Genomic DNA, 27,375 nt, shown 5'->3' with positions numbered 1-27,375 from the left:
AGCTGTTCGTTGTTAGCAGCTGTTTGTGTCATTTCGTTGCCTCGGAAATTTCCCTACAAGAATATAATACATTAAGCACCATTCAGGCTCACTACAACAGGTTCACTCTGTAGTGTAAGTGTGATGGTTGGGGGTGTTTATAATGTTAGGACTAAAGCAAAATAGGTGAACAAATCAATAGAAAAACATTCAATTGTACAAATACTTGAGTGAACAGGATGAACATTTCTTAAAGCCTGATTCATAGCATTTGGTGTAGATTTTTTTTTCTGTGTTTTCATCAAAGGAGTTGCTAAGATCTTGGGATGGGATGAGGCAACATCACGACATTTATGTCAGTTATGAAAACGGCATGATTAAATGATAAAACTGGTTGAAAACAACCTCACAAAAAAAACACAAGTTATATTTTATACAGGTCTTTCTTTGCACAGTGAAATTGCGTGCATGCCGAAGTCCAGATGGTACACCATATATAGTGAGTCAAGCTAACCAAGATGAATAAGTTGTTCCGAAAGCAAACGAGGCCAACAGGTAATACAAGTAAGGTAAGGTCATCCTAATATGATACAGCAATATCCAATTTTTACAATTATCAAAATTGTAGGAAATCTGAGAATGATTAAACCATAAAGGGAGATAGTAGGATGTTTTATTGTGTATTTTTTTTTTTTGTACATGTACTCCCCCAATGGTAAACTGTACATCTGGTTTGGTTCTGCCTGGACAAATCAGGAAGTTCTTTCACTGCCCATCGTTTGACTACACTTCACACACTCAGCTGTTTTCCTGATAAAACCTTTAAACTTTGACTTTGCTGAGATTTTTTAAAACTCATGTCACTGTCTGTGTGGATTCATTTGTTTTTTTTCTTCATTGCTGTTTTGATGCTAATTCCTCCAAAACTTCAATCTGGCAAATCGTTTACGATCATTTCTTCTTCCCAGTACGTTTGTTTATCCGTCTGATCTCCTGACTGCTCGCTTTTTCGACCCTGCTGGACTTCTTTTGGCAATTTCACAGCATTCATAAATCACAGCGAGCGACTGGGCGAATACAATCTTACTATTATTATGGCTCAAACATGGTAAATAGAACCCTGAGCAGCAATAAAACCAGAATCCGCCGATTAATTTTACATGAGCAGGGTTGATTTTAGTGTCTGGTGTTTGGTGAGCTGGTTTCCTAACAAACTTACTCCATCCTTGAGGTTTATGAAGAGAATTAGATGAACGTTTAGAAATGAACGTTGTTAGTGGCAGGTCCTCAGAAGTGCAGCAGGACGGAGTTATATATGTGTGTGTTTGTGTGTGCAGAAAGAATTCACAGCATGAGCACCGACAGTGCCAGGGTCTAACAGGGGGAACCAACCTCGCAGGAGCTCCAGAGCCTAGATTCATTGCTTTAGCAGCAATGCATTTTTGATGTGCCCCCTTTAGTTTCAAGTTCTCCATACAACGCTGACGGAATAACAGCGCCCCCAGCATCCGTCCATATAGCTTAAATTTATCCGATGACGTTTGCAATGTGTAGGTGTGTGTGTTTGATATTGTGCGTTTGATAGTGTGTGTGTGTGTGTGTGTGCGAGAGTGTGTTTGTGTGTATATGTATGTAAGGAGCACAGAGACGAAAAGAAAGACCAAAAGAGAGAAACAGCGAGAAAGAGAGAAAATGTTCCCCCCTGCCTGTTAAATATTTGAGAAGCCTTCTGTGGAAAAGTGATGCAGTCAGAGACGGGCCTGTAAGCTGTGTGTGTGTGTGTGTGTGTATGTGTGCGCAGTGTTTGGTTGAGGCAGAGAGAGAGACAGGGCTGTTAGTTTGGACTAATTCAGCCGTGAGCGAGTGAGAGGGAGCACTTTCACTGTTTATTTATCTACCTGGGAGAGAGAGAGAAAAGGGAGGGGGGGGGGGAGAAGAAGAAGAGGAAGGGGTGGGAGACGGAAAGGAAGAGAAAGAGAGAGAGAAGCTGGCCAGGTTGTCACAAACCATTAGACAGACGGGCCCAGTGTGCTCTGCCCCATGTCAATGAGTGAGGCCCGGCTAAAGACAAGAGTGTGTGTTGTTTTGTGTGTGTTAATGTGTGTGTGTGAAGCCTGTATGTGCATGTTTATGCTTCCCCTTTGTTTATTTATGGATGTGGGTTTTAGCACAATTGCTTGTATTTGACAGAGTAATAATGCACACTTGTGTTTCCTGGCATGAGAGGCCGATATTAGTAAAGAGAAAAGGTAATGGCTGTGTGTGTGTGTGTGTGTGTGTGTGTGTGTGTGTGTGTGTGTGTGTGAGTGAGAGAAGGAGACAGGGAGAGTGAGAGCGAGAGTAAATCTCTAGACACTGATGAGAAGAGGAGGCAGGATGCCCTCATTGTCTGAGACAAAAGAAGCTCCCTGTGCCACAGAACAACATATCCACTGTGGTTTACTTATGATTTACTCGCACACTTCCACTTGGGTCTGTGTGTCTAAAGGTGCGCATGTACAACAAACAAACAAAAAACAATCAGCGACAACACCGTTCAAACCTGAAGAGGACACACTGTAAGCAAAGATTGATGTGAAGAGGCAGCACGTGCAAAAACAATGTGTGTGCTTCAGATTCCATGCTCTCAGTGTTTATTAGCATGAGAACCATTATGTCAGACAGGTAGATAAACAATGTTCAAGCACACTTTAATAATTAATCTGAGAAAAACTTACTTGGGGTTGGAGCTGTTCCAGTACACAGCGTGTCTGTCAAAGATGATCTTCTCCTCTGCCCACACGGACACCCAGGACAGGATGGTCAGCAGCACCACCTCCATCGCACACCTCTGCCCGAGCTGGCACAACATCATAGACATCCAGGAGGGGAATCTCTCCTTCTCTCGCTGTCACTCAGTGTTTGTCGCTGTTGCTGGAGCTGCTGCTGCTGTAGAAATCCTCTCTAGATCATCAATGCCCGTCTGCGCGTCTTTGGACAAATCGGGTCGGCGGTTCATGGATCGTTAACTGGCTTAATGCGCGTTCTGATAACCCCGAGGCTGTTTCAAGTCATAATGGATGACTCGAATTTACTTACAAACTCCCGTCAGCCGCGGCCGGATCAGAAGGGGGGTTCACATGTTATTTAAAAACGATTCGTCGGCGGGATGCTGCGAGTACGACTCCTCTGCAAGGGTCCGAAACTTTTCTCCCATTACGCACAGGGATATCGATGCGCCACCGGAATAATGTCCCCTCTGTCTCCAAAAAGAGGACAAATATAATTGCAATCCAGAATCACCCGAGGCTTGTAGAACTGTCCTTTATTTCGTTGCACATCAGCAGTCGCGAGAAAACGTCAAAATCGGCCGTCATATTTGTTTACCCAGATTCGTGTTCAGCCTGGCGCACGCTTTGTTCCGCTCTTCTCGCACCTCAAAATCTCCCCACAGCCTAAAATTGCCCTATATAACAATTTTCCTTACTATAGTTCACAGAAAATACATCCCAGGTAGATAGGCGCGCTCCTGTCCTTTAATTTTTAGTCCAAAGTTGCCAGACAATAACAAGCGCGAGACGGGAGCATCCTCCTCCTCCTCCTCACACACACTGTACCACGAGCTCTCACAGCATCTCAACTTGGTGCTCCCTCCGCTGTCTCTGGCTTTAATCCAATGTGACTCCAGCCGCGGTGCGCCCTCGCTCTCTGTGCGTCACGCTGGTGTCAGCGCAGCCGGGGGGAGCTGCTGATCAGCACAGCTTTTAACCGAATTCCGGTGCAATCTCTACCTATGGCTGCAAAGACACTCACTGGCACCCTTATTCGGTCTAAGGACCACCCCACCACCACCACCACAACAACATAACACACCACCCCCCCTCCTCTTTTCCTCTCCCTCTCTATCTCGCGCTCGCTTTTACTTTCTGTGCGGGCGGGGTTTGCAGCCGTGCCGTGCCGCGCCGCCTCTGGGGACACGGGGCTGGCTGACTCACTGCGTCCCGGTGATACACAAACCGAGGATGTATGGAGGAAAGCCTCGAATCAGAAAAGGACATTTTTCATTCTGGAAAGTTAACCTTCCATTTTGTTGACTTGAATTTACTCAAAACCGAAACAAGCGGATGATTTATTGAGGGGTTCTCAAAGAGGCATGCAACTGTAAATAAAGCGCGTCTTTAGGAGCGTTTAGCACAACCATCTGTTCGACTGGAGGCGGTTTAGAAGCATCGCATCTGAACATGTAAAGCACCCATAAAGTTCACGAGCTTGTTTGAAAGCCACGGCCTGATGGATGGCCTCCGAGAGAGGGGAGCGCGAGGAGGGGCCGTCTGATGGATCGCTGGAACAGTGGAGTCATTTTCCATCAGTGTCCATTAGGCCCAAAGGGCACGCGTAGGCAGCACAGAGTCTAAAACCTGTGAGCCATGAACCCTCTGGATAGCTCTGTCTGACAGAGCGATGCCACCCTTGCTGACTTTGTGCTAAGAGTGTCAGCAGACTGTTTTGCACAAACGCATATCCATCTTGACATGTGTGGTATTTGGGCTCAGCACCGACGGAGGACAAAGTGCTCCATGGATCATCCCATGTGTCAATAACCTCTCCTATAATGAGGATCTCAACACCATGGGAATTGATTTAAGGAAATTATTTGCAACAACCTCGTTTGCATTCTTTAAAAGGCAATTAAAAGTGTGAGCAAGCAAAACAATCCATAGAGATCGGAGGACTTTCTGCAGTGTACAAACACACAACACATGGCAGTTTTTAAAAATCAATTCGACTTGTAACGATCCAAACAGACTGCAGTTATAATCTTAAACTGCTGCGCCATCTTTCACTTCTCATTGTGCCTCTCGGTTGGATCCTTTATGCAAAGTGTCCTAGTTTTTTTGCTTTGCCCTGCTCTGCCTGCAAAGTAATGCCTGTAATTTGGGCTGCGTGAATTCAGGCAGGGAGAGAACTCATGCACCCCCATAACCCAAATACAGCTGCATGTTGTCCGCCTCTGTGGATGAATTATTCAACATCTGTCTGAGGCGTGCATATGTAAACAGGTGGATAGTCTGCGGATGACTCCCCCCCCCCCATTTTTTTAAGGAGAGTCACTGTAGACCATAGACGCATCGTTCTCTTCAGCTTCAGCCTTCATCTCTGCTGCGTCACTCAGAAAGGGAGTCTAAATCTCGTGTGAACTGTGCAGACTGCACATGATTGGATGTATTCATTTATAAAAGGCCTTTTAAGTGAACCTCAATCTAAAACGAATTTGGCTGTAAGAGTATGGAGGAAAGCCTCATTTAAAGGGTGTAACATCATGCGTGTTGAAGCTGGTCTCGTCTCTGATTCATCACGTTGACTCTGCACATAAAGACATGAACTAGAAACATTATCTCACAGCTCTAGATTTTATAATACGAAATAATTAATGTCTTCAATCTGCCGACTAAAAAAAAAAAAAGGCAAATCTGTCAGAACAGACATTTTTCTGAGGCTAATGTTGGGATCAAACATGACACAAAGTATACACCAGACCGTCCCTTGCACCATTTGACCCCTGGGGTTTCCATTTGTGAGTGTGGCCTTGTGCGTTTTGGGGGCATTTTGCTTGATTAGAGGCCGCAGCGCTAATGGAAATAAATGTTCCCAGATGTGGAAGGATCGCAACCTCACATGGTTTCATTTAGTCCCCCTTTTGCGCAGAGAGCGCTGGAGGACGCCAAGCTCTTCCCAAGGGTCTGGAAACAAATGCCAGAAAAGGAGGTGGAGTATGGTGACATGCACGACATATTGAAATGGTTATAGAAACAATTGGAAGTGACATTTTGGATGACGTAACGGAGCGAAGCATGTACAGAATTGCATCTTTCTTTGGTGTCAAATAACTTTTGGATTAGAGCAGTTTAGGAGGATGTTTGTGTGTCCCTGATGGACTGCTAGTGCCAACTAGTTCTTTACCTTTAAAACGTCTCAACAGATTAATAATTTGTGTGCAGTTGACTTCTTAAACGTGATATAACCCAAAACACATCACAAATCTATGTTTGGATCGTTTTACTTTGAGTTATCCTTCCACCCAATTATGCAATCTCTTTGCATTTCAGTGTATTCCACAGAGGACGCCGTGTAGACTGCTCCCTGCTCTAAATTACTCTTGGTGCAGAGCAAGATACTAAAGAAGCTGCAAGTAAACAAGAGTCTGAGGAATCAAAGCAGCATCAAAGCCTCCAGTTGCTGCCATTGAGTTTCCCTGACTTGTAGAGACACACTGAAGATGTTTAAAGAGGATGCCTGAAGATAACTTTCTAAGGTGACTGTTCTGAAACCTGAAGGGAAACATTCAAATGAAGTATCTGCTTTTAGAATCCAACAGCGTGCCGTTATCCAGCACGTAGGATGCAGGTATCTGTCATTTCTACGACCTTCAAGCACTCGTGCTTATGCCAAGGAACAGGAGAACAAACAAGTGCCTTTACTCTGGTATTCACGCTCAGTTGGAGCACACCACATTCAAAAACCACACTTTGAAAGCCACTGGGTTTATGTGACAGACATCCAGCACGACTCTGCCACAAATACAGACAGCAGTGGACTCGTTCTCCTTTTCTGTCATTTGTGCCTCCCTGTAAAGTCGGGGAAGATCTGAGGTTAATCCCCTCTGCAGCTCTGTAAGGAAGTCGAAGAAAGAAGGAAAAAAAAGGGTATAATGCCAGAAAGCCCAAGGAGGCACTTGAGATTAAGCCACTAACTATTGACTTTGTGTGAGTGGCAGGTAAAGTCACCTCTGCTCAAGCGTTTGATTGCCAGCAGAGAGCAAGACCTCCCCCTAGTGGTGCAGTAGATGTACAGCTAGTCTGTCATGAAGGTTTGTTTCACACAACCTCAGGAAGCAATGCCAGTTTCCCCCATGAACATGCTTGGGTTTTATCTTCATTATTCGTCACACGCCATACAGGTACTTGGTTTCCACGGCAACCTGGCTCTCCTTCTAAAGACAGACCTGCTAAACCGAAAAAGGTCAAAGAAGATCACAGAGGGTTTTTCCAGCATCATCGAGAACGGCAAGTATCCGGCGCTGCATATCAAATGAACAATCCGCCCCGCCATCGACATGGCAGCAGTTTCATCGAGGGATGGAGCAGAGCTCAGATGAGCAGTCAAGTTTCAGATGGGATGAGTGCAGAGTGGGGGAAATACAGTGAAAGAAATAAAAACAAAAACCCACCAGGAGTAAACAGGATGGGAAAAGTGGAAAATGTTACAAAGTGTTACCTGTTAAAGAGCAGTAGTGTCACAGCAAAGAGGAAGAGACAGAAACCAAATGAGGCCAGATGAAAGAAGGAACAAACTAAAGATTTATTGAAGGCAGCAGAAGATGCAAGAGACAAGAACAGAATGGCAAAGGGGGTGTTGGGGGTGGGGGGGCACATACAGAGACTTTGTGTGTTCAGATAGTTTAATGTCTTTGAGTTACAAAAGGATTGTTTCTGTTTTTACAGCTCCCACGAGCCTAATAGGTCTGCATTGTTTTATCAAAATATACATGTTTTGAACTTAAAGTGGAAATAATCCAAATGAATTTGTGGTACAAAAACATGAATATGTACAACCATCAACCCAACTTCATACAATAACCCCACCCCACCCCCGATAAAAAAGGCGAGAAAATAAAAGCTTTTAACAAAAATGGAAAGGCATATAAACTACAGTCAACATCACAGCTAGGACTGTGGTTCCATAAGTGTCCTTTCTAAGGCGATCGCTACCAAAGTAGGCTCTTTGTAAAGTCAAACAAAACGGGCAACAGTTTACAGTAAAGGTTGAAACTACAAGAGATTTCAAATTCATGTGACTTTTGTCATCTGACTGGGGAAAAAAAAAAAAAAAAAAAAAAAAGACAAAACGTGTTTGTGGAATAGCAGGAATGTTGGGGAGGGGGAGAAACATCACAACACATCATAACAGCGGGGGTAGAAGATACTTTGGTCCTTAACAGCAATAACCGTCTGTAGCTACATGAAGCTTCGTTACACCATGCATAACAATCTTTTACAAAAATAGAGACAGAGCTCGTCTGCATCTGGTCCAAAACTACAGTGGTCGAGGTTGTGGAAACTGGTGCTTGAGGCACGCAGGAATGTGACGATGTTTAAGACTTCAGCGTGATGGTGCCAACTTGGACCTATCATTGAGGAAAAGTGCACTAAAGAACCTGACTGTGGCACAGCTAGGCAGACTGGGAGTGGGCGAGGGCTTCTCTCATCTTGATCTCAAGCAAAAAAAAACAACATAAAACTGGGTTGTTGTTTTTTTTTTTAGGCAAAGTCAAAGGCTGTTGGTACTTTGTGTTGACAAATGCCTCCAAGCTGCCCTCTCACAGGTCGGGTTACCTGAATAAAAATGAAATAAAGGCATCTTTTCAGACAGGTCAGATGCACCTGAATGAGAGGTAAACAAAGTCCACTGACAGGGGCCAGAGAGTGTTTCAGCCTCGCACTATAAAAACGTAAGGAGTCAAGGCACTGTGATAAAAATCAAACCCAGCCACTACATACAGGCATCAGTTAAGCGTAGAAGTGATACACATGTAAATGCTAACATTTAAAGAAACGATAAATGAATATATGTGTCCACATATAGATGAACATAATATGGTTAAATGAGGCCCCCCCCATCACCATTATCCCTCCTGAGAGAGAACTTAATGGAGGTGAGTGGGGACTGTAAGACAGGAGGGCTGGATCCAGCTCAACTCGTGCCACAAAACAGCTAACAGAGCTACACCACCTAGTAAAAATATAAGGCATCTAACTGACTTACATTCATAGTTTCTACATACATAAAACAGGGAATATATGCATACAAAGCTAATGATACAATTTTGTGATCTTAAGGGAAAACTGAATATTGATGACCCTCATCCTGTGTTCCTACAATGCTGGTACATACCAAAGATATTGGGGGGGGGGGGCATTTAAAGAGCCATGTCCTGTCCAAATTAAGCCAGAGCGATGCTCTAGGCCACACAGTTGGGGCAGAGTAAGGCACAAGACTGTATATAAAGGCATTGAAAGAAAACTGTCCTTATTGAGTAACTTCAGATAGTGGTATGGATCCCCCAAAGCAAAAAGGCGCATGTGTTGCCAGAGAGAAAACAAATCTAAAATGGAAACTAAGGAAATAAAATGCTGTGAGCCAAAACAAAATATTTTTGTGTAAAACCGTTTCTAACTGGCCAAACAGGTTCAGAGTGGCATTTGAAAAAAAAGAAAGAAAGAAAAACAGGCACACAGATATATCCACAACTATCATAGTACAAGGAATGCTGAAGTGTGTCTGGTATGGATGTGATTCATCCATCGAAGCATACATCCATGGTGGAGGGTGTCTTTTCTTACATTTTTTTCTTGTGAAGCGATTTGGTCTAAAGTGACTGTTCATCGGCTGCCTGTACTCGCCCTCCGAAGTGATAACAAGGTTCATTGCAGAATGCTGCCCCTTCCCTAAGACCCCACCTGAAACCATATACTGGTTGTGATTTAATTAGGCTGGTTAACAAAGAACTACAGAGACTACTAACCGATGAGAAACGCGCTTGCTTTGATTGCCCTAACCGATTCCTGAGTAGAGTAAGGGCTCTTTTTGTGCTACCTTTAAAGTCAAACAGATCAATGTAATCACCAGGTTAAGACAACGCTCTGCAGAAACTGTCTGATATTAAGGTTGGTGCAACAACGCAAAGTCTGATGACTGAAAGAAAAATACCATCAATTTAGCAGGGCCAGACAAAAACTACTCTCTTATTAATAACGAGGGACAGAAGCTTGAATTTGATTTATAAACAATTTGAAACCCAGAAATCAAATATCTCTATTTATTTTACACCAACGGCTAATACTTATCACTTTAAAAGTAGGATGTAAGTAAGAGTCGAGTTCAGGGGAGCAACATCTACAAAGAACCACAGCCATAAATATGTGATGGTGGCCGTTTCCACTGAAGGCAAACTTGACTAAAGTAGCATTCAGGTGGCAGCCGGCTTGGAGGGAGAAAGAGAAGGCACTCAGATGGTGGACTTGGAGAAGGACACTCGAAGGTGGTGGTTCTCTCCCAGGTCGTGGTTGTGGAACTCGATGAGGGACTCAATCGCCTCCTCCACTGAGCCCATCTGGATCAGGGCCATCTTGCGGTCCTTTCTGTTCAGTTAAAAGAAACATTTTGTGTTTTCAAAAAGTCAAAACGCCACCTAGGTATGAGAGGGTGGCATACAAATTTGTCACAATGTACTTGAGGAGTAAAGTGAAGAACATTCAGACGGCTTTTAGTATTGAAAAGCACTTAATGGGAAGGAAAAGTCAAAGAGGGAGGCTGTCATTTCTTCTGAAGAAAGACGAATTTATCAAACCAAAAAGGATATTTAAAAAAAAAAACTGAGCACAACTGGAACGACACTTACTGAAAGAATTTGAAGGCTTTGACTGTTGCTCCTGAGCTGGCAAAAAGTCTCCTGAGGTCATCCTCCACCACAGAAGGCCTGAAAGCAGAGAGGAAAACCGAGAGTCAATAAGAAGCACTTCTGAGGGTTTACAAAGCCTGTACTTAACAGCAGATCTGAGTCTGGTATGGAGAAACAACACACGGAGGACATCATTAAATGTAAAACCCTTTGACATGCACCTTTAGAGTTGCATTATTTAGAGAATACTGCTACAGCTACGTAATCCCAGGCACTTCATAAAAAAAAATGACTCAGGACTACAAAGCAAAAAAAAAAAAAAAAAGTTTAAGAGTGCAAACGCTGCCAGGGAATGAAAATGAGCGTCTTGAGGCAGCACTCACGGTATGTTGGAGAGGTGGAGTGTTGCAGAGGGTGGGAAGATGTTGGAGTAGTTTTTGGAGCCGGGCTTCTTGAAGCGATGCAGCGGGGAGTTGCTGTAATCCTTGGTGAGGCCCTGGTCCTCGTGGCCTTCTCTGGGCAGCTGCACGGTGGTGTGTTTGGAAAACGTCACGCGCATGTCTCTGCCGTGAAGACGCTGGCCGCTCAGGTGGCTCATAGCTGAGAGAAAACCAGGACAGGTCAACATCTGTCTTCCAAACTAGACTCACCAATGATACGGTTTGCTTCTGCTCAGTTGAGGCACAAGAACAAGATTTGAAACCTAGGTACACAGTGAGGTAAAATAATGTGAACAGAATAAAGGAATAATGTGAAGAGGATAAAGGAACATGGTAGATCAAGGCTTGGCTTCTTATTGGCTATTAGAAGAGCCAACGATGCTTTGTAGAGCCGGCGTGTAGCTACCTAGCTGTGCCTGAGTGCTGTCAGACATCTGGATCAGGGCATTCTCCTTTTTATTGAACAGGATCTTCACTCTCATCACGTCGCCATACACACCTGAAGAGGAAGAGGAGGGTGTCACAATAAGAGCGCAGCATGGAAGACCTCGACCTTAACAGGAGCTACACAACCAATCACAGCAACGAAAACAGTTTCACTTATCAAATCTAGGACACAGATACAGACGCTAAATGAATACTGTCAGATAATTAAGTCATTGTCAGGCTCGTCTATTTATTTAATGTTCAGTGGACTCGCTTAAAATCAATTCTACAGGAGCCTTTCTACAAAACAATTACATAGGAGATGATTGCTACAATGGGTATGCTTGGTGGGGTGGTGGTGTGGGGAGGGGTGATCTAAAGGCATAAATCAAACTGTAGTATTGATTAAAGTTGATTATTTAACTAAGTTGAGGGCCTGAGACAGAGAGAGAGACATGCAGGGATAAACTGAACATGCACATACCTACATTAGAGTAACTGAGACAAACTGTCGAAACATAATGATATGGTGACATAATCCAAGGATATGTCAACTCATCCACACTAACAAAGCAGCAGCATTTCATTTATGTACTGTTAAGTGACTTGGGGCACCCGCTCATAAAAAAATAAAAAAAGGAAATGATGAATTTTTATGGTTTAAAATTGGACCATGCAAAACCAAATCAAGTGTTGACTTTTATCCTGCTCCTCGGGGGTGAAGCTTTAGTATTTAGGTTGGCTTCTCGCCTCATCCCTGAACAAAATGATCCCCATATTTCCATTTAGTGAGGCACTATTTCCGTTGGGCGCTCTTTGAAGATGAAAAACTGCAAATGTTTTTTTTTCCGCCTATGGATGTTTAAATGTTAATGAAATGCTGCGGCTTCGTGAGGCATTCTCACCTTACTTTCCTCACACAAACCCACAACAACCAAAAAAGCTCATACAAACCCCCAAACAAAGACACCCCCACCCCTCATTGCCCTGTAGGCTGATGACGAGACATCAGTGGTTAAAAAAAAAAACAAAGCCAACAACATGAGACAAGACATGCCCACCTTGCGAGGTAACAGTAGTAATAAATAAAAAAAGAGATGAAAGGATGATAACGTACCGAAAAGAATAAAGAGGCAGTGTGGCGTAACGCTCTTTAGAGACAGCAGGGGGAGCAGCGGGGCAGGGGGCCAAAGGGGGATAGGGTACAGGGGACAGGGGAAAAGAGACGGAGCGGAGTGGAGGACAGTGGAGTGGAGTCGGGACATGTCCGCAGGCCACAGGCAGCGAGGTCCACAGGAAGGCCACAGTACCATGGAGGAAGGAGAGGCATGAGGGACAGAGAGAATGAAGAGAGGACAAGAAGAGGAGGAGAAGAGTCAAACAGCATGAGAAAGGTAGAAGAGGAGGAAAGAAAGAAGAGAGTGGAAGATCATATGATGGCAAAAAAATAAATAAAAAAAATAAAAAGGTTGCGTATGTTGCATATTTGAATTTGTGGGTGGAATCCAAATTGGGGGAAAATGAATGATGGAGAAAAAGGGTGGGTGTATGGAGGGGTTGTAGTTGTGGTTACAGAGGAATGGCGGGGGAGGGAGGGGGGGAGAGGAGGAGAGAAGGAACAATTGGTGGTGGGGCGTGCAGTCAGTTGGCAAGAGTTGGGATGAGGGGTTGTTTTTAAAACACAAAAAGAGGGAGAGGGGGACAGAGAAAGGAGAGAGAGAAAAGGAGGTAAAAAAACAAGGTCAGTATACACAAAGAAATGTAGTGCTTCAGACAGTAGAACTGGCTAAATTAAAATGCACTGTCACTATGGGAACACTAGGAGAAAAAGAAGAGAAACAAAAGATTAACAATGAAAATACAGAAAAAGGCAGAGACAATATGTACTTTTAAATTACACGCTACGTTGTTCTGAATTACTTGATCATGATAAAACAATCTGAATATCAGTTACAATAACCCTAAAAGCTACGCTAAAAAGTTAACATGCTGAACGTTACAACTACACAGCTACACAGAGTGTGACAGACTACTTAAACCTCCTGAAGACCCTGATTACAGACATGGTGTTTTTCTTTCAAAGTATCTAATAAAAAGTAATATTGTCTCTCCAACAACTCAAGAATGATTTCAACTAATGGACAAAAATGAAGATATGAAATGGTAAGTTTTAAAAAAAGAAGTTAGTGTTTTGAATAAACTTAAAATTCACAGTGAGCAAAGTGGCAGGTCAGAAATGCAGCAGGTTTGGTCAAACACAGAGAGGGCCTGGAAGAGAAAGGTTTGGACTTGATGACCCCCCCCTTTTAGATTCTAAACTTTGCTAAGAGGACTCTTAGTTGTCTGATCTAGACCTGATTGGATATTTTGGGGCAAAAACACAGGAACCCGTGAACAAAGGGATTCATGAACCACAGTGTAACATTTTATGTTTTATCAGCACAGTACAGATTTCTGTGAACCGAGCATGCTTACTGACCTCAGGGTTCAGATTGCTGACCAGTAAGACATTGTTTCCCGCAGAGGGAGCGAGTCCAGACAGGCCGAGCCGGCTAGCTGCTGCTGCTGCGGCCGCCATGCTTCCGTGGCTCATACCAAGGGAAGCCAGGGCACTGGGCATACCAGGCATGGACAGACCTAAGAGGAACAAAATAATCATCGTGTTTCACATTTTCAGGACAAGATGACGGGGAAATACACGAGTCAGCGCAAAGGCTCATTAGTTTCCATACATGCAGACGTCTGAAGACAGGAAACAGGGATCATTTTAATGGCGAGAGAGAGTTGTACTAACCTGTCTGCTGGATAGCAAAGGTTGGTGGAAAGGTATGAGCTCCACCATACGGAGAAGCTGAGATTAGGCCTGGAGCAGCTGGGACAGGAGCAAACAAACAAATTAAAAACATGTGTAAGCGGTGCTTAAAGAAAAACTCCACTATGAGTAAATCGACATGTTTACCATGTGATGAAAAAAGCTTGACTTAAATGATGTCTCATTCTCACCAAATGCAGCAGCTGCCATGCTCTGGTGGTCAATGGAAGGCTGTGAATCTGCAGTTGGGAGGTCTGGTCGGGTGTAATCCCTGCTCTTATCATTGTTGTACTTGACATTGAGGCTGGTGAGCTTGGAGAAGCTGATTCTCAGCGTACAGCAGGCATTGTAAATGTTCTGCCCATCCAGAGACTAATAAGAAGAAGCCATTGTTTTACAGGGGTAATTGAACTGGAAATGTCATGATGCGCACAACAATATGTTTTAGTAAAAAGGAAACAACATTTGACTGAGAGCTTGGCACCAATAATTTGTTTTACACGTCTTACCAGTTTGGCATGCTGAGCAGTCATGCCGTCGGCATACTGGATCAAAGCCTGGAACTGGTTGTTCTTAGTGAATGTGATGATCTTCAGCACAGTGCCGAACTTCGAGAATATCTGGAGGGAAGAAGGCATGATCAGAGATACCACAAGACCCTTGTAGAAAAAAATAACACTAATTGATATCCTCTTAAAACAAGATTCAATTACATGTTTTTGTAGCATTACCAGAATCATCACGCAAAAAAAAAAAAATCTAATAAATACAAGCAGACAAATTTATTGATAAAATAAGTGAAAGGAGGAAAAAGACATTAATGCAACAACATCCAAATAATAATTTGTATAAAAATAAAGAAAAAGAAAATGGAGCCTGGAGCAGACTGTACTGTGCATCAGTTTTAAACAGTCTGTATGGCAGTTCACATGATACAGCCCAGCTCCACAGTCCACTCATTTGAATAATAGAGAAGCAGAACGTCATAGTTTATCAAAACAAATGAACTGGTGAAGTCACTCAGACACATTACAAACTGTCTGTACCTGGTGTAGTACGTCCAAGGTGACAGGGTAGAAGAGGTTTTCCACGATCACTCTGAGGACAGGACTTTGGCTGATAGCACCACTGAGGCTACTGACGTCTGCAGGAATGGCCATGCTTCCCATCCCTCCTCCGTGAAGTGCATTGACCGCCTGCAGAGCTGCCTGGGCACGCTACACAGAAAGGATGACAGTGTATTTCACTTCCTTGTTAAAGGTTTCTCTGGTTTTTTTTTTTAGTATTTGCAACCAAATTTTTGAACACAAACGTTACATTGCTCCGTTGAGGTGTCAAATTAAATGTAGGTCAAGAAGAATTATAGCTTGGGTGTATGCATGAACACACACTCTTACCACTTGGTTGGGGGAGTTGTCCGTCTTGAGCTCCTTATGGGTCGAGTACTGCATATAAATGGGGTGGTTTCTGATGACAGGAGTGACAGAGGAGTAGTAGCTCACCATCGTCTGTGCACACTCCTCGCTGTTCAGTTCCAAGAACGCCTGCAGGAGGGGATTAGCAAATTGTCACATTTATTTCTCAAATCACGTATGCTTAGATGCCAAACACAGGCAATATTTAATAAGCTGTCCCATTAACTTATCAGACCTGTAGTCGGCCCTTTAAATCACGGCCTATTTCAGTGCCAGTTAGTATTCACTGCCCATCACAGTTTAATTTAACATATTCATAGATTTTTACACGGTGCTTGTGGTAATAAAAAACCAAGGAGATAATGAAGACATTCAAAGAAATTACACTGCATACGTCTCTCGGACATTTCATTAAGTCCACCTTCTATACTACAAGGATGTAACAATAGAGTCATTGTTGTTATCGGGTCAGGACTGAGGGCTGGAAGCTGATCCTCTTTCCCACGTCTTCTCCCAGCAGAGGCAGTCACACAGGTTTGGTGAGGTGACCTGTGTGCATGTTATCCTTACCTGGTTCTTTCCTTTCAGCATCAGCAGATTAGTGACCTTCCCAAAGGGCAGTCCCAGTCCAATAACCTCCGCCTCGTTTATGTCGTTGGGCAGCTTGCGGACGTGGACCACGCGTGATGGAACACCGGGACTGCGGACGTCACCTTTGAATTTTTTGCTGTCGTTGCCATTGGCTGCAGAGGAAAACAGAAGCAGATACAATCAGGGAGGGAACAGAAGGCTCTGGTTCGTCTTGAATAATGGATTGATCACCGTGGCAACACAAACAACACAGACACGACAAGCACTTCAATAAAAGAGGATGCTACCCCCCCTCCCCTCCATGGCAACAGCCCTACCTGAGCTCATGATATAGGGCCCGTTGGATATGCAGGAAGAAAAGAGTTCGTCGGATCCCCTCTGTAGAAAGAGAGAAAACAATGGTTCACTTTAGTGCTTTCACCAACGAGGGCACAGCATGGCAGGTGGAGAGCTTGGCTCTCATATTACAGAACCATTGTGTGATAAGCAGGAAGTAATCTGATAACCAAAAGAGGATTGTGCAAACACGCTTGAGGAGAACTCCACCTTCCCCACCAGCAGGAATAAAGTGAACACACTTTTAAGAACCCATTTTTTACTGTTCCCCAACAGCAATGTCCAGTTTAAAGCCTTAAAGCCACAGATGGGCCATTATTTCTGACTTGAGCCCATGTGCTAAGTTATCATTCTTCACACTTCATGAACAGCGACTGTTCAGATTTAAGCTCAGAAGACAGCAGTATAAGCTTATCTCACCAGCAGCTGTCAGTCAGTACAACCCATCTTCTCATAATTCTGTATTAGGAGGCTGGATAACAGTCTGAAGCCCTCTGCATAGGGAGGGAGACAAGATTGGGATACATCCAGCCCACACTAGTTCACTGTCTGCCGTCTATCTCGCTCTCTATGACTGGTAGATTTAAAATGCTTTTCCAAGGCTGTGTGTGTTTGTGGATGTGGGAAATGAAGTATAGCAGTCACAAGAAGTGGCTCAGCAGTCTAAGCTCTACAACACTCTACAATGGAGGTCCTGTTCTGGCTGAGACTAGCGGCATTGTTATATGGCAGCGCACACACATATGGAGCCCTAAGGACTCTCTGGGAGTTGAAGAGCCTTGGAGCACTTTTAAAACAACCGGTCATGCAGGTTTGTAAGCATTCTTCTCTACCTTGCGAGACTTGGCCTTTATATCTGTAAGATGGTCACTATTCAGGGGTTGTTTCGAGTCAGGCTGCAAAATCTTTTGATAAAAAGCTGGGTTAATTATTCTGACAGCAAATGTTTAGTGGAGGTACAGAGTTAGTGGCTCAGAGACCACCACACGGTTAGCAGTAGTATAAACTACCCTTTGACTTCCAGATGGTGGAGCTTAGACAGCCTCACTCTCACTCTTGAGGCCCAAACAAACAGGGTCTGCTATCTCAATTCAGGAACTTAAAGTAACAACACACACTCCTACATTTTTTAATTAAGGATTGAGGAGCAGGGTTGCATACCATTTATAATCTGAGTGCAGACATGACAGGAGAAATGACGAAAAATGATTAAAATAGACTACAACATCCAAAGGTATGTATGCAGAAGAGAGTTTATGAGGGGGGAAATGGGATTGGGCTGTTTGTTCACATTAGTGTCAGAGCAGAGGAAAGCTTTTGCATTAATATTAACAGTAAGGAGAGTGACTCTGTGGATAGCGGAAGGAAAACATAAGGGTCCACATGTTTCCTTGATAAAAGTGCAGGGGCCACATGCAAGCCATGAGAAATGAAGGAAGTGGCTCCAGCCTGACTCAATGCTCGTGGGCGGGCTGTGTCACATTATCAGTCAGCAGACCAACTCAAAACAGGAAGAGCAGAAAGATCAGGCCTGCTTCCAGGGTTTCGCTAAACTTCCTCCTGGGGACTGATGGTTACTGTTCTACGGCAAGACTTGCTTTCTCTCTTCTCTCCCTCCCACTCCCTTCTTCCTCATTCTAATAATAACCACATAACTAAGGCTGTATACAGTGCAGAGCAGGGAACACCAACTCACATGCAGAACAGAGGACTGTGTAAAAACTGACTGAAGAATATTCCTATAGCTCTGGGAGTATGGCAGGGAATGTAGAGCAAAAACAAAGGGAAACATTTTAGAGCCAGTGGAAGAAAAGCAGCTTATAAATGGTTTGTTAGTTGACTCCTACACAGTGCAAAACCTGTTTTTCCATCACAAACCCACTAAATGTGTATTGACTCGCTCACATCCTTTGTTTGCACAGGACGTAACAGTATAATAGTAGCCTTCAGGATACGATGACACGTTGGCCGACATACTAAGAATGGGTCGCAGCTTCCTCTCACACACAATGGCCTCAATGAGCGAACGTTTAAGGGCTTTAGAATCATTTGCAAAGCATCAAATTAAGGGAAAGGATACATATACATATAAAAATACATGTTAAAAAAGTTGTTATTTGTGAACATTTACACATGTGTTGTTGACTCTGTTGCAGGGATTGTTGGGTGGTAATGACGATGGGAAAGCACAAAGGAAAAGAGTACAGGTAGAGACATGCTCTTTTTCTCACTGTGATCTGCCAGTGTAGGGGGGCAGGGAGCTGTGCCTCTCTGGGGGGGATGGAGGGGGGAAGATTGGAATGTGACCGCGGAATGCCAGACGCTCTGCCCAGACGGAATAATTACAGATTCCAGCAAAGCAGCTCTCCACAACTCAGCATCATTATTATTGCAGCACATTAAAATCACAAAACAAGTTTAAAAGAAAAAAGATGCCTGCAGGAGTTTCATCTTGTGAACCGATCAACACCCAATAAACCAAACTGTTGAAAACACAGTCCTTGTTGATTTTAATGGAGGGGGTGGTGGGGTGTGTCCCTGTTATGGGCGTGTGTGAGAGAGCTTGTTTAAACAGCAATAAGGACTTTGGTCGGATGGATGAGGACAGTTACGGGAGGATGGTTACAGCCCTTAGTTCAATTACTCCACCTACACATAGCTGCCCCAGGCCCTGTAACCAAGGATGACTTCTTAAAGAGGCATTTTTATTGGGTACGTGAGTGAACAACCAGCACTTTGCCAAAAACAAATGTGCAGCATTTTAAACAAGTGTGCACACAGAATAGGACTTGCATTCCTTTCACAAAAGCTAACAGCAACTACTCCACTACTAGAAATGGTAAAACCACATTCATGCAATAAAGATTAACATTGTACTAATTTTTTTGACCGGTACAAGTAGTCTGGTGATAGAAGTAAGTCTGCATAAAAAGGATCAAGGCTGTACATTCCAGTACAGCCAGCGGGCTATTAAAGAACACACACAAAATAAGGAAGGAAGTTTCTTTTCCCAACAGTCTCACAAACCAACAAAAGACAGGAAAAAAATAATAAAACCCTCTGTTTGATGGTCTAACCATTGCCACTTAAAATAACAAATATTCCTTCTTGACAGTCTTAATAGTGGGTGCCACTTCTATGAACTGACCATTTGATTGTATATTGTGACTCTTTAAAGGAGAAACAGTCTGCAACTTCTAACTCTACATGTGAGAAATGGTTTGGCAGCGGTTCTGTAATTACACAGGAAGCTGAAGCAATCTGACAAGCTAGGATATTCAAGCATCTGACTTTTTTTCTGTTGCAAGTTGAAGTTAATCTTCTCAAAACTATTTTGACATCGATGTTTAGTAACTTAGAAATGTTAACATTCGCATCACCTCTGAAACATTGACAAGTCACAACAAACTTCAAGAAGACTTAAGTGTTGCCTACCTTTGTGCCAACTGATATGTCATGGACACTGCTGTGAAAAGAAGGAAAAGTTCATTAATACCAAAGAAAATTTATCCATTTCAATACTGTAAAGCACTGTGCGCATTCAGGAAGCTTACAGTCCTCACAAAATGACTCGTGTTAAAGCTCAAAGCAAATTTAACTCGCTTCCTCATTTGGGGAGAAGACTATATAAGATGCTTTTAAAAAATCAGAAATATCCATGACATTTAAAAAAAAACTCAATCTCACGTCAATCATGCATAAAAATACAAAATACTTACTCAATTTCAGGGACGTAGCCGGATCCCAGAGGGTACAATTCAGCGTCTAGGCGGCTGAAAAGGATTGAAAATAAAGAGATATTTTAGTAGGAAACCTGACGAAATAAAAATGTAGAATAGCAAATTCACTAAAAAGTATCGCAAAATTATTTCGAGGCAACGTTAAAGCTCCATCGGAAGTCGCAGAAAACCATCAAAGTCGGATGATCAAAACAGAAAAGTCCACTCGCGAAATACGATCTACGAACGAAACTAAACACTATTGTGTGTCCTACCCTGTATAGATAACCCGGGACGAAGACGTCTCTTAATTCAATCAACATGAAATGTTCAGGCCAGACATCTTCAACATGGCCCTGTGCAAATCCGCTGCCGACGAGTGAATGCGGAAATGAGACACGTTGCTTTAGCCAGCGCTCGAGCTCCCGTGAAAACCAAGTTACCAAGGTACAGTTAGCAACACTTAACTAGTGTCTACGTTAGCAAGAGAACAAGTATCGGTACCATTTTACAAAGAAAAACAAGAAAGTGGTCGAATATGTGAAAACATTAAGTTACAATATGTCTAACGTTAGTTCGGTTGTTGTAAAATGATGATTAAAAAATGTCCGTTCAAACGGTTCGCAAAAAAATGTTCGCTAGCAGACTAGCCGCTGCTAGTTAGCTTACCTCCTAACTGTTGCATGTTTTGATGAAAAAACAAATGTTTCTAAACTTTCCCGTTCAAACGCCAAACCGCTAATAAAATCACAAGGCCTCAACAACAAAAAGTCTACCGACGTGTTAAGATAGGACTACCCGTTGCTGTGAGTCTTTTTCTCGTTAAATTAAGTCTTAAAGAGTGTTTCTTTTTCACACTTACCCGTCCATTGCACAAGAAAAAAACTGCAGGTCTGAAACGAAGGTAGGGCGGCAGACTTGCTTGATTTTTTCTTACAAAATGGCTGAACACACGGAGGCGAGCGCTGATTAGTCCAGGGACTTTCAAGAGCCAAAAAAGAGGCGGGGACAAGCTTAAACTCGAGTCGTGATTGGACAAGACGGCTATCATTTTGTGAACTAAGAAGGCCGCGGCAAATTTCCAGTGCATCGTATTAAATGGTAAATACTGTCCCCCCCACCCCCCCCAAATGTGATGAAACGTTTTAACCACAGAGGGGACTAAGTCAATACCAGGTGGGCTCTTAGAAACCATAGAAAAAGTGATGTATCGTATTCAACAAACATGCTGTAAAATTTAGGGAGGAACAACAGGTAGAAAGTGGCTGTAGGTAGCCTAATGCTGTGGTTCCTGAAGTGGGGGTCGCGAGACACTGAAAGAGGAGTCCGCGAGATTCCTTCTAAAAACATAAACATGTAAAATAGAATTTCCACTATCCACTTTTTGGATGTGCCCAAAAAATGTAATGCCTTTGACCACCTCCAGAGACTTGAATTTCCCTCGGGATGAATAAAGTATGTATCTCTCTCTCTCTCTCTCTCTCTCTCTCTCTCTCTCTCTCTCTCTCTCTCTCTCTCTCTCTCTCCTGGCTGTTTATCATCTGCTGGAGTATACCCACTTCTTTGCACCTCTACACCTATAGATAAATTCTTGTATCCAGTTAATACCATGTCATGTAAATTCTTTTGCTGGCCATTGTATGAAATGATGCTGAGCTCCTTTACTGTACACAGAAGTCTCATGCTGGATCTAAATCTAGGAGACTTAAATCAGAAATTGAAAAAAGTCCCCTACTCAGACAGAAACATGGCCACAGTGACTTATATTCACTGTGTTTAGTGACTGATTTTAAGCTTTATAGACAAGCGAGAACTAACACATTTGTGTATATATATATATATATATATATATATATATATATATATATATATATATATATATATATATATATATACATACATATGGAGTATGAAGGGGCATCATGGAGTATGTTGGCTCTAAAGTTTGCCTCCCGTGTAGCCTAATGTTGGAGTCAAGCCAAGGACCCCCATATAGTTCTCATCCTCCGACGGGGCCCCCTCCAGCATATTTTCATAAACTCCTTTGATGTTACGATTGCAAGTATACAGTTATGAATACTAAACTCCTTAAAAAGGTTTCTTTATTTTATTAACACTTAGAAATATGTCATTCATGTCTTTCCTGTAAACAGTCTTTTATAAGTATATTCTGTCCCACCATTACAAACATGTTAACAGTAAACATTTTGATTTCAATTTTTCTCCCTTGTAAGTCATTGTTTATCAGTTGTAGTTTTGTTGTGTTATTTTATGATATTTTCATGGAAGAAGGCCACACGTTTGAATATGCAGTGATCAATAACATCTAAAAAGGCATGAATAAAAATTGTATTTAAAGTAATATTAGGTTAATTTTTATTTTTGTTCCAGTTAGCTTTTGGTGTGCTGCAACAACACAATCAAGATGCTTTTAATCCTGATACTGAGACACTGTCAGCACAGTTGATTAAATCAGGAAAACAGATCCTGCAGAAAACTTTATTGTCATGTTTGTAGCAACAAATACGGTTGATAAGCAAGGCAACATCTTTACATCCAGCTTTACATAAACTGTTGAAAGTTCATTTTAGCTCAGTTAATCATTACATATTAAAGTTACCAAGCAGGGATGTGTGTTCACCCAAACCACCTTAAATTATTCATTAACAGTTGAACATGTGTTTTTAAAGGGAATGAGCTGGTATCCTCACCATGTTTTCACCTGTGGGATAGGTATTGTTAACTAAATAATCAGTGAGTGAAGTCTGTGGAGCTTAGAGAATGTGTCAAGCGTTGCAAGTCTTTCTTCAGCTGCACTTTCACTACCCCACCCCACAAAGCTTCTCTGACTTTTCTAATTGATTCAATGAAGAAGAAGGTGATGGGGGGGGGGGGGGGGGGGGTGAAACTCCTGCAGTTCTCTGAATTAGCAGCTTGTGGTATTGGTAGTGAGCACGCTGCAGATTAGGGTTAAAGAGCATCAGAAACGATTGTGTCTATGTTTCCTATGAAGAAAAAAAGTGAATGAAACTATATTTATGGGGAAAGTACATTTTAATGTTTCATAACCATGTATATTTTTGGTTTCATACTGTGCTAAATAAAGCTTAAACTTTAGAAACTTATGACTGAAGGTAATTACTGTTAGCTGTTGCCATAGCAACAATTCGATTTAGCTGTGCGTTTCGCAGGGCTGAGGATTACTTTATTTTTGTTGACATGAAAACATCGTCCTCTGTGTTGTTTCCAATGAATCTAGAGTTCACTGGTAGAATCCATGAAGAAAGGCTTTCCTTCTGTGCCTCCGTGTGTGTGTGTGTGTGTGTGTGTGTGTGTGTCTGTGGGAATGTGGAAAAGCATTGTCACGGGTGTGACCTAAAAACAGCACACAACATATTCTGTGTCCTGCGATGTGGAACACTGATGCCCCTTCTATTATATTCTCCCAACACAGAACATGTATCTCCCAATTAGATAAGCCACATTCATAGTGGGCTGGCGAGAGTTGTTGAGGTTATTTACAGGCAGCCCTGGCAAGTATGTGTGTATGTTTCACCTCCATCTGATGAATGCATTACCCAGAAACCCTTGAGGCCTTATTTTGAAGGCCTGAACACAATTTGGAAGGCTGAGTTTTTAGTTTTTTTGATAATGATGAATTTTAAAATTTAGATCTCAGGACTGATATTTATGAGAAGTACATTATATTGTACATGTGTACTTATCTCCCCCCCCCACACACACATCCTCCCCAGCTGCAGGTGGACAACAAAACAAACTCTGCTTTTGTTTTTACGACAATGGCTGCGTCTAAAAATGAATACTTTGGTACCCAATGTGACCTGAGTGTTTAATATGAGCCGACATCATAGTTTGCAACTTTCTGTATGCGAGAAATAACCGCCTTGATTGAAGCATACTGGTAATACTCAACTGCCCCACCCACAATGCATTGCAGCAATTCAGAGCACCCAACTAGAGACTTAAAATAAAAGTTCCATTTTAAAAGGTTTTTTAATTTAATAATTTAATTTGAAAGGTTACCACATAAAATTGAATCAACGACGTAGTTGTAATATTGTAATAGTAATGAACGTTGCATGTTGTTGTGCATGTCAAATATTGGTCCCTTATTTTAGTCGTCTGTGATGCTCACAGGCAGGGACGTTATACAAACGGTCAGGTTCAATGCAGTATGTGTTTTTAGACACAGCCTATTTCTTTGTATACACAGGTGCTGCAGCAGCAACATCTGCAGTTTTAAGTAGCTGCAGCTTGGATGGCTACCCATTGCATTCCTGGAAAGATGAACAATGAAGATGAGGAGAAGGAGCAGGAAGAAGAAATGAATGAAATGACGGAGGAAGAATCTGAGGAGGACTCCTCTGAGAGTGATGGAGAGACAGAGGAGACAGACGACACAGCGGGATGGGGGTCCAAGAGTGGGATTTGCTGGTCCCCCAACAATTCAGAGACGTTCCAGTACAAACCTGGGCCCACTTGTTTGACCCCAGGGCCGACTAATTACGCCCTTTCTCAAATCAGCACCATCCAGTCCGCCTTTGACTTGTTTCTGACAGATGATATCATGAAGCTCATCCTCACAATGACAAACCTGCAGGGGAGACGATCCAGGAAAGACTGGAGGGACATTGATGTCACGGACCTCCAAGCATTCATCGGCTTGCTCATCCTCTGCGGTGTGTACCGCTCCCACAAGGAAAGCCTGAGCAGCTTGTGGTATGACCAAACCGGACGGGCAATCTTCCGGGCCACGTTGTCAATTAAAAAAATTTAAGCTTATCGGGTCCACCATCACATTTGATGACAAGCTGACGAGGTCAACGGAGAGAAGCCTGGACAAGTTGGCTGCTGTCCGGGCGTTATGGGAAAAGTGGACCACTCGCCTCCCCATGCTTTTCAACCCGGGCCGGGACGTTTGTGTCGATGAGCTATTTGTGGCATTTAAAGGCGACTGCAAGTTTGGCCAATACGTGCCACAAAAAAAAGTGCCAGGTATGGCATCACAATCTGGGTCACCTGTGATGTTGAAACATCTTACGCCTGGAGGATGCAGGTGTGCACGGGCAAAGAGAATGCTTCTAAGGTTGGCCAAGGGAAGCAGGTGGCTCTAGATATGCTGGAAGGGCTCCGGGGCCACACTGTCACCTGTGATGAATTTTTCACGTCACTTGCCTTGTCCGAGGAGCTGCTGCAGAAGAGGGAAATTGGTCTGGTTGGGACCATCCACAAAAACGACACGGGGCTTCCCCCACGCCTGCTCGAGGTACTGCAGCGTGCAGTCTTCTCCTCAGTCTTCGCCTTCACCAAAACACACACACACTCGTGTCATGCATCCCGAGGCGGGGGAAACATGCACTCCTGCTCAGCTCCAAACACCGGGCCCCAGAAGTCAAAGCAGGGAGAACGCCAGTGATCGTCACAGACTTCAACAGCTGTAAGGGGGCTGTAGACCGCCTCTGTAAGGTATGTCGCATTACGCATCAATAATTCAAATAATGTCAATAAATTCTCATGCTGAATTGATGTGCTCATCTGGGATATATCACATTTATTGCATTTCTATAAAGAATGGAATGAAGAAGATAGTCCTCATTTGAGCGTGTGTGTGCCTATCTTCTTCCTCATTTCTGTTTGATGAGGAATGTATAAGAATTTATTCTTTTTTTCTGTCCTTTTGTTGCAGTTTGTAGGTACATACAGCTGCCGCATGAAGACCGCTTACTGGCCCACGGTGATATTTCATAACATCATTGATGTCTCTGCATTCAACGCGTTTGTGCTGTGGACTGCAGTGGATGCTTCAGGTCAAGATAAACCTCACCAGTGGAGGGGTTTCCTCGAGGAGCTGGGGAAATCCCTTGTGGCCCCTCAGATCGCCAGAAGACGCCGTCTTCCCCACGCTCCAGTCTCTGCTGCCATGGTGGAAGCTGCGCAGCAACCGCCGGACGTGCTAGACGAGCTAGCCCCGGTCGAGCCCTGCGAAAAAAAATGAAAGCAGTGCAATTTTTGCCAGGACAGAAAAATAACTTCCAACGTCTGCTACAAATGTGAAAAGCACATTTGCAAGAAGCACACGGCCTTAGTTTGCGTCTCCTGCTTCACCTGAACACCCTCTGACACATGGTAAATGGACTTGAGCTTGTATAGCGCTTGAAGATGAAGAAATGTAAGTGTAATATTCAGGGTAAGTTTATAAAAACAAGTGGGGTATTATGTAATCAAACTACAGTTTAAAATGTATTCATGATCAGGATTGCTCTCGGAACTCCATCAAAGTGGGAAAAAACATCTTTTTGTTTTTTTAAGTGATCTTTTTTTCTCCCAAGAAGTTGCCCAATGAACCGTTTTATGGAAGGTACTCTAGGAGATAAATGCCCCTCCATCTTTGTCTCTTTATTTACTCCCATCCCCTCACTTTACTTTACACAATTCAACACGTTGGTCTACATTCAAACAGCGTTAACTTCCAATACAGTGAATATGTGCCCTCTAGTGGTATGTTTGGGGTATTGCAATTTAGAGCCCCCCCCAAAGGGAAGTCAAATTTATGCTCAAGATTCCTTTAGCTACTTGTGAAGTTGTTCACTAATTCATGTTCTTACAGTCACATTTCACTCCTGAAGCGATCATACAGTATATAATGTATTAAAAGTGGTCCATTAAACCAAAATTCTAGCCTCATAATTTTTTTGCTGTTCTGTTTATTGTATAACTTAAAACAAACAACACTGGCAGGTTCTCACTACTGCTCATGAGGGAACACAACATATTTGAGGTGGAACTATTGTATTGTACCCTAGTTTTCCTTCTTCATATAAACCTTGAAGTGTCTTACCAAAGTATCTTACTTTTACTTTCACTGACCAATCTCTCAAAGCATCTGCAACTTTGATCCATCACATTTTTCTCTATGCATAGGGTTGGGGTACAGTTTCCTTTTTTTTTTTTCAATTTCTCAATGCTGGATCTCTGTACACTCAGGAACATCTTCTCACAGGAGTTTTTAAAGTAGTTTTTATTCAGCCAACTTGTTTACATTGTTATATGTATACGAATCAATCAGCATGTTTCCAAGTTGGTAATTCCTGAACATTTATAATAACAAATGCTTTTTGTTAAAATTTGAACCTAAAACCTAAAGAACATATTCAAAAGATGTTTTACCAAGTTTGCAATTCGATTCTCACCACTAGGG

General features: G+C 42.8%; 2 protein-coding genes across 5 annotated transcripts in view; both read right to left on the bottom strand.

The window, feature by feature from the left end:
- Positions 1-4,083, bottom strand: part of efna2a (ephrin-A2a) — an 80,826-nt gene extending 76,743 nt beyond the window's left edge. The window contains exon 1 of the mRNA XM_079370047.1: positions 2,697-4,083. Coding sequence (XP_079226173.1) covers positions 2,697-2,839 — 143 coding nt within the window. The 5' untranslated portion in view covers positions 2,840-4,083. The remainder of the gene's footprint in view (positions 1-2,696) is intronic.
- Positions 4,084-7,293: 3,210 nt separating this feature from the next.
- Positions 7,294-21,131, bottom strand: ptbp1a (polypyrimidine tract binding protein 1a). Of its 4 annotated transcripts, none has more exons than XM_079370410.1 (16): positions 21,019-21,131; positions 20,157-20,210; positions 19,873-19,903; positions 16,419-16,479; positions 16,081-16,253; positions 15,493-15,639; positions 15,142-15,312; positions 14,605-14,715; positions 14,287-14,467; positions 14,078-14,146; positions 13,763-13,920; positions 12,401-12,434; positions 11,264-11,356; positions 10,801-11,017; positions 10,418-10,495; positions 7,294-10,157 (listed from the first exon to the last, which is right to left on the bottom strand). In XM_079370410.1, the coding sequence occupies exons 1-16, from the start codon at positions 21,024-21,026 to the stop codon at positions 10,025-10,027; spliced, it is 1,719 nt and encodes a 572-aa protein (XP_079226536.1). In that variant the 5' UTR covers positions 21,027-21,131; the 3' UTR covers positions 7,294-10,024. The 4 variants fall into 4 exon arrangements, with proteins under 4 accessions (XP_079226536.1, XP_079226535.1, XP_079226534.1 ...); XM_079370409.1 differs by having other exon boundaries at positions 14,078-14,155; positions 19,873-19,900; XM_079370408.1 differs by having other exon boundaries at positions 14,078-14,155; positions 21,019-21,129.
- Positions 21,132-27,375: the final 6,244 nt, after the last annotated feature.

Source organism: Symphodus melops (assembly GCF_947650265.1).
Source record: "Symphodus melops genome assembly, chromosome: 19".
Classification (NCBI taxonomy): Eukaryota; Metazoa; Chordata; class Actinopteri; order Labriformes; family Labridae; genus Symphodus; species Symphodus melops.
This window is presented reverse-complemented; position numbering and strand designations above follow the sequence as displayed.

Excerpts from the sequence above, each read along its gene's own strand:
- ptbp1a (XM_079370408.1), bottom strand. Across the intron at positions 16,254-16,418 it reads GCCCTATATCATGAGCTCAG|CCAATGGCAACGACAGCAAA; the intron begins GTAGGGCTGTTG and ends TTTCCTCTGCAG. Across the intron at positions 14,156-14,286 it reads CATGGCAGCTGCTGCATTTG|CTGCTCCAGGCCTAATCTCA; the intron begins GTGAGAATGAGA and ends CTCCTGTCCCAG.